We start from the raw sequence: 12,588 nt of genomic DNA on the forward strand, positions 1-12,588 counted from the left end.
ATTCATTTGTAGTCTTCTGTGAAAAACATGTCTGCTTATACTCTTACTCTTTTACTTGTTTCAGTCATTTGACTGAGGCCATGCTGGAGCACCGCCTTTAGTCGAGCAAATCGACCCCAGGACTTATTCTTTGTAAGCCTAGTACTTATTCTGTCGGTCTCTTTTGCCGAACTGCTAAGTTACAGGAACGTAAACACACCAGCATCGGTTGTCAAGCGATGTTGGGGGGACAAACACAGACGCACAAACATATACACACACATACATATATATATATACATATATACGATGGGCTTCTTTCAGTTTCCGTCTACCAAATGCACTCACAAGGCTTTGGTTGGCCTGAGACTACAGTAGAATTGCAAAGCTAGAGTAAAGATAGTGCAGTATTTAGTTACGTCCCCTTTGTTTTCAGTCGTTGATACAGGTTTTGAATGAATATATTGATTCGTTGAGTTTTTCTCAGTAGCAGGGACACAGAAAAGTGTGGAATTTTGTACAGAACAAATATTGCAAGAGAAAAGCACCAGATTTTCTCGAAAAGGTTTGATATTTGCTGACATATAATTAGTATATACTGGTTATTGTAGGTTAATCCTTGTCGAGTAGCTCTTATTAACGAACATCCATTTGTGAAAATTCGTTTTTTTTTTTATTTAGCGTAGTGAAGGTACATAGCCCAGAGGTTAGAATGTTGGCTCATGATCATAAAGGTTGGTTCAATTCCTGGACAATGCAGCACACTTAATTTCATAGTGCTCCACTTTACTCAGCTGAAGAAGAGGAGTATCTGTCAGGTGGTAGCGCAGCTCTCTCAAACTGTCACATTCTGGATGCACCGTTGGGTCCAGAGAGAGGACCAAGAGGATGTCTATGCCTACTTCTTACTAAAGCAATTAGCGAAAGCATGATACATGTCATCAAACCCCATGCGGTTGCCAGTGACTACTGCACTGTACTAGTATATCTAGGACTACATTAGTTAATGTTGCTTCTTGTATTTTAAATGCTCAGTTATGATGAGGGAAAATTTGGCTGCTATTCCTAACGAAACTTGTTCGTTGGCTTTTGTTTTAGAAGTTAACCTATTTGTAAATCAGGATGCTCTTCTCAAACTGAGAGGCGAAAGTAATCATTAAAAAAAACTATAATTTAATTCGACTGTTATAATTTTATCGTGTTTTATAACATAAGAAAACAATTGAACTTTACTCCAACCTACTCCTCGTCTCCTTTGTCCTATTTATTGTAAATTGTATTAAGTGGTGCTTGCATTCCTTGGAAACCACTTCCTGTTTTGGAAAGTTCTTCAAAATAAATGGTTTCTGATTTAGTCACCAGACTAGCAATTTCGAGGAGAGGGGTTTAGTCGATAAAATTAATCCTCAGTACTTAACTGGTACTTTATTTTTACCGATTCCTGTGGGATGAAAAGCAAAATTGACTTTTGTATGATTTGAATTCTGAATGTGGAAAAGGCGAAACAAATATCGTTGAGTATTTTATCCGGTGTTCTAACGATTCTGCCAGCTCGCAATGCTTCTAATATAAGCGTAAGAAGAACCAGAAAAAAAGTAATTTTGTCCGAAATTCTACTCATACCGCTATGATTCTATAGAGTTGTAAAGAATTTCTATCAATTACAACTGGAATAATAAATAAATAAGACTATTTAATTAATTTTTTTTTTTCAATTAATTAAAAAAAAAAACATTTTAGTTATGAAATGTATGATGAATGGCTGGGTGGGGGTTAAATTTTTAAAAATAAAAATGCGAATTACAAGTGTTTCAGAATGCCGAATATTATAAAATCACGAAACAACAAAAACAAAAAAAAAAGAAGACAAAAATAATTTTAATAGTGATAGCTATTCTGAAGATACGATGACGAGGTGTGGTGAAATTTGAAACTAATGGATTTTGAACAACAACAAAAAAAAAAAAAAGCGATTTACAAGTGTTTTGAATTGTGGGACATTGTTAATTGTCGAAAAATCCCAAACCCCCACCAAAGAAATTCCATTTTATTCGTGACAGCTATTTCCGAAAGTCCGCATCAGTTTTTCTTTCATAAAGAAAACACAATTATAAATGTGTTAGAAGAAAGTTTCACGTAATGATCTATTTAATACGAATGTCTATACCCATGGTTATAATTACAGATAACAAAAAAAACTTCTTTTTTTCTGATTTTTATGCATAATCTTATATATTCAATATCCAAAGAATAATTTTATCCTATGTACCCGGTGATGTTATTATTAGTTATTATACGGCAAGCTGGCAGAATCGTTACCGTGCCAGAAAAGTTTCTTATAAATAACCCTTTCTATAATAGGCTAGTATTTAACTGGTACTTATTTTTTCGACCCCGGGAGGATGAAAGGCAAAGTTAAACTCGGCAGATTTTGAACTCGAAACGTAAAGACGGACGAAATGCTAACGATTCTGTCTGCTGGTCAACTTCAAGTTTCTTATAAATAACAGAAATCTCTCAGTTACATTTCGTTTCGCCTTAGAAACATGTCTTCTTTTTCTATTCCTTGTTTTACTGTTTTGCGTTTCATTGGTGTTCCGAATTTAGTTTTACATAAACCCATTGAAAGTGACACTGTAATGGCGTAGTGAAGGTGAAACCCTAGCGAGGTAAGTCGCACGTTGTTGTTGAATAACAACTGTTTGTGGGCGGCATGGCCATTAATGCTAGTCACATCTTCATTGTAAACACTCTCTTATTTATTCTAACAACTCGTTTTTATCGCTGTGGCATTTTAACTTCCTAACAGTTTACCAAGTATGTTGTGAATATAAATTTTTATTCATTGAAATCAAAAATATTTTCAATGTTTAATGTCAGGTTTTATAATTTTATATAGGTTTTTTTTAAAAATGTAGTTTGTTTAGAATATTTTTCGTATTGGATGTTCACAACTAACGAAATACTTATATCACAAACTCATTACTTGGTCATACTCTTCTCTGGATTCCGAATTTTAAACACCAATTTCTTGACTGATAGTTTGGACAATTCACTAAACCAAACACACATTAATAAGGTACCTTATAGTGACCTTCATCCCCCATGTCATCGAGGGAGTCACTTCGAGGTAACATGACCTGCTCGAAAAAGTAGCCAAATCGTATCCTACCCTCTTGAAAAAAAGCAAAGTCACATTGGATGATAAAAAGACGGATGGTTGCAAACTCCCTTCATCATTGTTTGCTTAAGCAAATTTAACTCAGACAATAATCGATCTTCTATTAAATCGGAATTTAATGTGGAAGAAATTCACTAAATCACTAAACTTGTAGATTCTTTATTTTCCTCTACACCTGTGTGACTCTCTCTCCAGACAGTTCATCATTCTGTTGAGTAACTTGCCCAGAGAGTGTAACTCTTACACATCAGATATCCTGATTGAGTGATGCTGTATGAACATCTGGCTTGGTTTTTAGTCTCATTGGTCTTCTTTTACTTGGTGAAATATCACATCTGTGCATCCTGTGACTACAGATGATTGCAGTAGTTTTGCTAACTGAATTGTTTGACCCCGACCATTGACAGTTTGTTGTCTGTTCATTCTCTTAGCAGCTTGATATTTGTCATTAATTCAATAAGTTCATTTGCTGAAATAGTTCATATCTATCATGCTGCATCCCACGGTTTCAATATAACCCTGGTTTGGATAGTTGCATGCTATTTAACCCAAGGCTGGGTCCCTGACAAGTGCTGTTACTCCAGGTCAGAGTATACCTGGGAACAATAGTGACTGAGAGGTTCCACACTCCTCAAAATCTTTGAATTCCCAAACCTGGGTATGACCACAGATTCGTTGATGCTTGCAATTTGTCCCTTGTGCTGAAAATGGTTCCCCACCCCTGCTTTGTATATTACTGGATTTTGGTGTCAAATGAAATTAACATGGACTAATAACTCCTAATGGGCTACATGGTTCAGTACTAATGAACTTTTTGTTTTTCTTTTTTTTCTGTGATAAAATTGTAAAAAGTTTGCTTAGGCTTAGGTGTTTGGTTAAGAAGTTTTTACTTTGAGCAAGTGTTTTCTGGTATTTCCCTTGGTGAACCAAAGCCTGGTAAGTGGATTTGCAGATGGAAACTGACAAAAGCTATTGCGTGCGTGTTAGTATATATCACACCCATGCCAGCATGGAAGGCGGACGTTAAATGATGATATAGGGTGCAGTGAATAAATTGTCAGCTAAATTATGCAAAAATGAAAACACTGACATCTAATTTTAACAGATATATTTACCAAAATTACATAAAAATATCTTGAAATACTAAAGAGTAAATTTATTCAATAAAATCGCCATTGGCTTCGACCGTGGCCTTCAGACGACTTCGGAATCTCTTGAAACTCTTCTGGACGGTCTCCTTGTTTAAGTTGGTGAATGCTGCCATAATTCTTGCCTTCAATTCATCTTTGGTGTTACAAGGAATTTTGTTGGTCTCTTGCCCAACTGCACCCCACACAATAATCAAGGGGGGTTGCAGTCTGGGGAGTTAGGTGACCAGATGTTAGGGGTGATGTGGTCACAGAAATTGTCTGACAGCCATGTCTGGGTTCTCTTGCTTATGTAGCATGATGCAGAGTCCTGTTGCCAGGCGTAAGGTCTTCCAGTAGTCACCTTCTTGACCCAGGACAGCGCTACCTCCACCAGGCACTTGATGTAGGCTTCTGTGTTGAGTGTGAGGCCATGTGGGAAGATGAATGAAGGCATAACGTCGCCATCATGAGTGATCACTCTAAGCACAATGATGTTGACTGGACGTTTGATTTTTATCACTCTTGGGACATGTTTTGGGGACATGGCAAGCCAACGGTTGTTCTGTGTTCCCCATCTGATCCTGGCAGAAATTTCTCTCATCTGAGAAAAACCTAAGCATGTTCACTTGGAAGGGATGCTTAAGTTAGTTCCAAAGCTTTGTAGCGCAGTCTTTCCTCTTGTCCTTGATGGCTTGTGATAAAAATTGGCCCTTTATCATCTTGAATGAGGATTACCGAATGTCTTCACGCACTCCTGCCTTATAAGAAACTCATACACTCCCATGTCCCTGGTGATGGACCTGATTGACTTGGAGGGTCATTGTCAATCATTACCTGGATCTCACCGACAAATTCAGGAGTTCTTTTCTTATCAGACCGACTGATCAAAATGAGTTTTCCAAGCTGCCGTACATTCGTAATCACTAATTAGACTCATCCAACTCTTTCCAAATCCTCTGCATTGTTCTCAGATTGATACCCTAACACTCTGAAATGTTCATATTGGAGCTTCTGGTGTGAATGTCAAGCAGTACAGCATGTCGTTCCCAAATTTCTGGTAGAGTGAATTGCGTCATGGTGGTGTTTTTCTCACAGACGGTACCCAACTGACCCTACTATACTGTGTAGTTGACAAAATCGAAAATGTGCATGTGCGAAATTAAAAAATATATATATATATATATATATATATATATAATCTGTTCTGTGATGGTAAGATCAACAAAAAAAATACTCCATCTGGTGAGAGATAAATATTATTTCATAGACACAATACATGTTTTTATGTTAATAGTTTTGTATGTTGAGAAATACCTCAAACATATAATCATCAGGCACAAACCATATATAATGAAAGGCAATCAATTGGTGGCAGCTGAAACCATCTCCAAATGAGGAAGGGAGATAATCACATGAATCAAGAGTTCTCCAAAATTGATATACCATTAAGAAAAACACAGTCTGATTGAAGACGAAGACTGCTGTTGACACATGCATATTACAGAAACTGAGTTTATGATATGTGGTTTGTGCCTGATGAATATGTTTGACATGTGTCTCAATTTACGAAACTATTAGTAGCACATAAAAACATGTATTGTGTCTATTAGATAATATGTGTGTGTGTATATATATATATACACTGAAACAACTGTCTGTGTTTACTTTTTATGCCTATGCCACATCAAGGACCTACTCCTGAGTCGGATCTATGGTTCAAATTGGATTTGGTACTTGCCTATCTGCGATATCCTACTAACATTTGATGTATCCAAAGTTATTTCACTGTGAGCTCTGTGTTATTGTACCGAGCCATTTCTGGCATCCTATGGAGTTGATATGCCTTGATTTTTATGAAATGGCTTGGTATGATAACAGAGCTTACAATGAATTAAACAACTTTGGATACATCGAGTGTTAGTAGGATACCGTAGTACCAAATCCAATTTTAACGATAGATCTAACTCAGTGGATAGGCTCTTGGTGTGACGTAGATATGAAAAGTAAATGCTGGCAGCTGTTTTGTTAGAATTTCATTTATTTGATGCAATCATAGAAGATTACATCATAATATACAAACCACCCTCATCAGGTAAAATTTTAAGCAGGTAAGATTTTAACATTGTCCTGGACATAACCAACACAAGTCACTAGTCCAGCTAATGTTAGCTATGTCTAGGTTAATGTTTAAAATTTTACCTGATGGTGGTGGATTATATATTATTATGTAATCTATGACTGCATTAAATAAGTAAATTTCTACCAAAACAGCTGTTGTAAATTTTAAATGCCAATTGTGTTATAGATATATATTTGTGTATGTGCATGAGTATGTATGCACATTTGTGTCTCCTTGTCATATCACTTGTCATGATAGTTGTAAATAAGTGTCACTGTCATATGAGCAGTGTCATTCATTTCCAATATTCTGTGAAAAAACTTGTCTGGTCATGGGAAAATATTACATTATTTGAAAACAGGTGAGGGTTGGCAACAAGGACATCTGGCTATACAAAATCTGCTTTAATAAACTATGTCTGGCCCATACAATTATGGAAAGGTGGATGATGATAAACAAAAATGAGCTAAGATAGATAACTCAGAGTGGCCAGTGGCATTATTTGAACAACAAAACTCTCCTCTTGCAGAGAAAGTAAAGCAGTAAAAATTGGTGGCAGCTAGAACCCGCTCCAACTGAGGAAGGGAGATAATCACATGACTCTAGTGTTTGCCAAAATTGATATACCGTTAAGAAAAACAGTTTTATTGAAGACAAGAGGACTGCTGCAGACACATGCAAGTGATTAGAGTTGCAGAAACCTAGTCTTTGAGCTGCAAATAAGTGCAGGCATGACTGTGTGGTTAGGAAGCTTGCTTTGCAGCTATCTGATTTCAGGTTCAGTCCCACTGTGTGGCACCTTGGACAAGTGTCTTCTATAGCCCTAGGTCAACCAATCCTTTATGAGTGAATTTAGTAGATGAACACTGTGTTGAAGCTCTTGATGTGTGTATATATGTGTGTGTGTGCTTGACCCTTCACATCTCTTGACAACTGGTTTTGGTTTGTTTATGTCCACATAACTTCATAGTTTGCTGAAAGAAAACAGTTGAATGAATACCAGAATTAAAAAATAAATACTGGGGTCAGTTTGTTCAGCGAAATTCTTCAAGGCAGTGCCCCAGCATGACCACATTCCAATGACTGAAACGTATTACAGCTAAAAAAATGTATGAAATCATCAGGGTTTGTGAGTCTAGGAGTTTGATGTGACTTGGAAGAATTAGTGTCACACGTTTAGATCAGGTCTTTGAATAACTTGGTAATTCTAGTTTCAGACGTCCTTCCAATTAAGTCATTAAAATAAACTTGTTTAATGGGTCCTGGCTGTTGTCACAAACACTTGGAAATAATTGTGTTCTCAGAATTGCATTGCCCGAGTTTTCATTCTTCATCAGAATTACATTCTTTCTTTATTCTTTTACTTGTTTCAGTCATTTCACTGCAGCCATGCTGGAGCACCGCCTTTAGTCGAGCAAATTGACCCCCGAACCGCTAAGTTATGGGGACAAACACACCAGCATTGGTTGTCAAGCGATGTTGGGGGGGACAAACACATACATATATACGATGGGCTTCTTTCAGTTTCCGTCTGCCAAATCCACTCACAAGGCTTTGTTTGGCCCGAGGCTATAGTAGAAGACACTTGCCCAAGGTGCCATGCAGTGGGACTGAACCCGGAACCATGTGGTTGGTAAGCAAGCTACTTACCACACAGCCACCCCTGTAAATCTCTTGTTATAAAGACAGGTTTCCATGTTGCTTGTCTCAACTTCCTACTCTCTGTTCTCAGGGACACTAGATATAATCCTTCCTCAGCAAAATCTCAAGCAGTCTTATTTAAAAAGAAACTTTTGAAGTTCAAATATTCATTTCACAGGTTTATCGTTATATCTCTTGTGATCATGACTTAATGAGTTTTGTGAGAGATATAGAGAATTGAGAATTTTTTTTTTTTTATATATAATAATAATTGAGATCAGTGGTTCGCAACCATGTTTTGCTTCTGGGCCACTTTGATTCCTCTTTTACTCAAATGGACCACCATAGCCATTTGAAGTTTCAAATATCCTATTATAGTTTTAGAATTAAATATTAGGAATTGTATGAAAAATATTTGGTGTATTCATCATCATCATTTAACGTCCATTTTTCCATGCTGGCATGGGTTGGATAGTTTGACAGGAGCTGAACAGTTGAAGGATTATTCAGACTGTTTTGGCATGGTTTCTACTTCTGGATGCCCTTCCTAATGCCAACCAGTTTACGGAGTGTACTAGGTGCTTTTATGCAGCACTGGCACAAGTACTTTTTATGTGGCACCAGCACCTACTGTGGAAGTATAACCAATTTATTGAATATAAAGTGTAACAACAAAATCTTATGTGTACCTCCAAGAGCCATATGGACACCGCATTGAGAACCACAGATTTAGATGGAGATAAGTTGTTGTAGGTACTATTTGAAAATAGAGCTCAGTTTTCATTGCATGCTTTTCAGTGACTCTCTTATTTTAGTTCTTTGGAGAAGAAGGGGATCATTTAGAATTCTGTAAAAAAAAAGAAATCTGAATCTCAATAGATAAAAGAAGGTATTTATATGGTTTTACTAGCTTAAAAGCCACTCGATAGGGCGGCTTTTAAGCTAGCTCTTGTGGAAGGCTCTTCATTAGGCCTTGAGCCCAACAACGACATTTCATGCATTGAGTACATATTACACTTTATTAAACTTGAACAACATTTTTCAAGCTATGTGCAATCTTCATCAAAACAATGATATATTTTATCAACTTGGAATTATTGCAAAACTGCATGATGAACAACAGTACCACCACCAATGCCACTACATCTGCCATACACACACCATTCAGATGCCACCACCATCAATATCTTTGACTTCGCTGCCTTCCCCTCCATCACCACTGTCTTTCACATTGCTTACTCTCACTTCGTCACTCACTGCCTCTATCACAACTACAGCTCACACTGTTACTATCACCCCATTACCATCACAAAAAGGCTAAATGTGTGTGTTCGTTCAGTATGTTACTTGAACATTTTAGTTCAGTGGTCAGTCCCTCTTTTGCTCACATACACACTCTTTCCCTCTCTTATTATTACTCCCACTGCCACCATCAACACTACCACTTTTAATAAAACATCATCAACTCTCCTTAAATTTGTCTATTTCTTCTCTCTCTGTCTTCGCCACCACCCTCACCGTCTCTATGCTTACTATTATTCTCACCCCAATATGAGCAATAGTAGGAGTGTCAATGACTAGTGGGGTGGGGGCAAAGTGTGACACACTGACACACAGAAATTAGTTTTCGCATTTATTATATTAGATGGTATTATATGACAACAGTCATCATCAGTCTTTTAATGTCCAGTTTTCCATGCTTGTGTGGGTTGGCTGGAATTTGAGGCATAAATTCTTTGGCTAGGTGCATTTCCTGTCACCAACCCTTGCTGATTTCAAAGCAAGGTAATATTTCCCCATGGCCACACATTTTCTTGCTGAATGTTGAAAATTACTGATACGGTTTGTATAATAGTAACTTCCATTTGTAACTATCATGCAATGTCAAGACTAGAAGACACAAGCATGCATACTTACACTCATATGATGAGCTTCTTTCAGTTTCTGTATATCAAATCTATCCACATGGCTTTGGTTGGCCCATGGTTGTTGTAGCGGACACTTTCCAAAGTGCCGTATGGTGGCACTCAGCTCCAAACCATGTAGTTGGGAAGTAAACTTAACAACCACACCACCATATCTGTATCATTATTGTTATTTAGGTGGTGAGCTAGCAGAATTGTTAGCACACTGGGTAAGATGAATAGTGGCATTTTGTCTGTCTTTATGTTCTGAGTTCAAATTTTGCTAAGGTTGACTTTGCCTTTCATCCTTTCAGGGTTGATGAATTAAGTACCCCCCTCCCCCAATTTTCAGTCTTTGTGCCTTTAGTAGAAACGATTAATATTATTGTATTAGTGACTCAACAATACTATGTGTATATTATAAACATCTTTTGTGTATATTACTATAATATTTCTATCTTTTTTAGGTTCTGAAACTAACAGAGTTTCTAACATGACACCTGCTTTAACAAGAATATGCCATGCCTTTAGAAACCTTATGGTTTCAGGTAGGTCTTCTGATTTTAATTGGCATCTTGCAATTCAGATTCTTTTCTAACTAGTAAAATTTTGATTGAAATACATACAGTAGATATTTCACCAACATGTTGTTAGAACTAGGTTGTGGTTTTTGTCTTTTAAAGCCAGTAATTTATCATATATATTTTTCTTATTTTAATAGGCATTAGTAAAAGTGAATGGAAGAAGTGTTTACCTGGTCATATGAAATTGTATGATGTATCACACACCAGTCATACATATAGCAGCATGCCAAAGCATTCAACAGACAACTTATTAAATGGTTATGCAGTGTTGTCTACTTTACCTCACTCAGGAATTTCTTTAAATTTCACGAGACACAACCTTCGCCCTGCCTTGCCTACAGGTTCAGTGATTGACCCTCTTATTTCACCACTTCCTTTTTACGACTGTCCTGTGAAATCCAATAAAGACGTGTTCCAACTTCCATTTCATTCCCCGACTATTATCAGCAAAGAAGATCCTTTATCTTTTCTTAATGAGTGGATTATTGAGTCCCCTTTGGCAATACAAGCCAAAAATATATTGAAAATTAGACGTAGAAAAATGAACAGACATCGACTGAAAAAGCTGCGTAAAAGAATGCGATTTGTACGGCGCAAGGAGTTGCATAAACGTCGAAAGAAAAAGGAAAAGCTTTTTCAAGCGAAACTTCAAGCTAAAATACAAACTGGAATAGACTTTGATGCCGAAGAATTTGTACAAGATAAATTGGCCCTTGCTCGGAAGGGAGGTTATAAAATTGATATATTTGGTCGGTGAAACTTATTTCTGAAATTAGTTTGCTCGTATGTTTAATAAAGCTTGTCATGAAAACTTATTCAAAAGTTTTACTTTTTGGTTGTCTTTTCAGAGAGATAAATGTCTTTATTTTATATCTTGTGTCTTAATTAATTTAAATATTGGTTTTTGATTTAGGGACAAGGCTAGCAATTTTTAAGAGAGTTGGGTTAGTTGATTACATCAACCCCAGTACTTTGGCAGGATCAGAACTCAATATAAATACTGCAAGTCATTTTATCAAAACATACTAACAGTTTTGCTAATCCATTGAAATATCAAATTGTTGTGTACATCTAACTGGAAAATTTGGTAGTTGGCCTGACAAACTTGAACAGTTTAAACCATTTCTTAGCCTTTGGGTGCTTTTAGTGGCATTCACTCCATTGCAAGTACTCACAATAAGTTTCCTCTAAGAGGATTATCATGTCTTGCACCAATTCTCACTCCATTATGTATTTTGCGAATGTCTGTTAGAGGGGACAGATGGCAGTTGTCTTGCAATATAACCTGCTGTCCAATATGGTAGGATCTTTGCTCTGTGGATAACCTTAAGAGAAGCTGTCCAAGTGCACACTTCTGTAGCTTGCTTTTCGCTAGTTTATGATTGGTATTCCTGCAAGGACAGAATTTCAAGAAGTTCATGTGTAGTCAATGACATCCAGCTGGGCTACATACCAGGATTGAAGTAGTGGTTAGTGACAACTCGTGAATTATTTCCTTATAACAAAACCTATTGATGACAAAAATACAAAATAATGTGAAATTCACTGAACAAATCTCTCTCTTTTTTTATGAGACATTCATAAACATCAACCTGAATCTTCTCAAACCCATAACTCCTAAATGGTCCACACACAGCTCTACTGCTGCAGTATAAAGAAACCGGTGCACAAAACCTGGAAACAAAGTTACCCATCCGCACCAACTAGGTGGCTTTTATCCATCACTTCATTTCTTGCAAGACTACCATCTGAAATGTCTAAGTGTCTTAGACAGCCTGCAATCTTAACCTCTCTCTCTCTCTCTCTCTCTCTCTCTCACACACACACACACACAGTGCAAAACAACCTCCAGTTGCTTCTAATCAACAAGACCATTGGTCTTGACAATATCCTTCCTTCAATGCACTAAGCAAGTCCCTATCTTGTCAAACTTCAACCTTACTCTACAGAAATCTATCCTGTTCACACAATGTTACTCCATTTATTAACTAATGGAGTAAACTTACACTTTGAACCTACTACATGAAAGAATTAAATTAAAATTGCTATA

At 36.9% G+C, this 12,588-nt stretch overlaps 1 protein-coding gene across 3 annotated transcripts in view; it reads left to right on the forward strand.

Moving 5' to 3' along the window:
* The window catches only part of LOC106871875 (aurora kinase A-interacting protein), a 20,281-nt gene extending 8,921 nt beyond the window's left edge, over positions 1-11,360 (forward strand). The window contains exons 1-3 of one of the 3 annotated variants that reach the window (XM_014918620.2): positions 412-544; positions 10,422-10,502; positions 10,676-11,360. In XM_014918620.2, coding sequence (XP_014774106.1) covers positions 10,448-10,502; positions 10,676-11,295 — 675 coding nt within the window. In that variant the 5' untranslated portion in view covers positions 412-544; positions 10,422-10,447 and the 3' untranslated portion in view covers positions 11,296-11,360. Of the gene's footprint in view, positions 1-411; positions 545-2,492; positions 2,649-10,421; positions 10,503-10,675 lie in introns of those variants that run through there. The other 2 variants (XM_014918619.2, XM_014918618.2) reach the window with 2 other exon arrangements.
* Positions 11,361-12,588: the final 1,228 nt, after the last annotated feature.

Source organism: Octopus bimaculoides, chromosome 9 (genome assembly GCF_001194135.2).
Source record: "Octopus bimaculoides isolate UCB-OBI-ISO-001 chromosome 9, ASM119413v2, whole genome shotgun sequence".
Taxonomy (NCBI): Eukaryota; Metazoa; Mollusca; class Cephalopoda; order Octopoda; family Octopodidae; genus Octopus; species Octopus bimaculoides.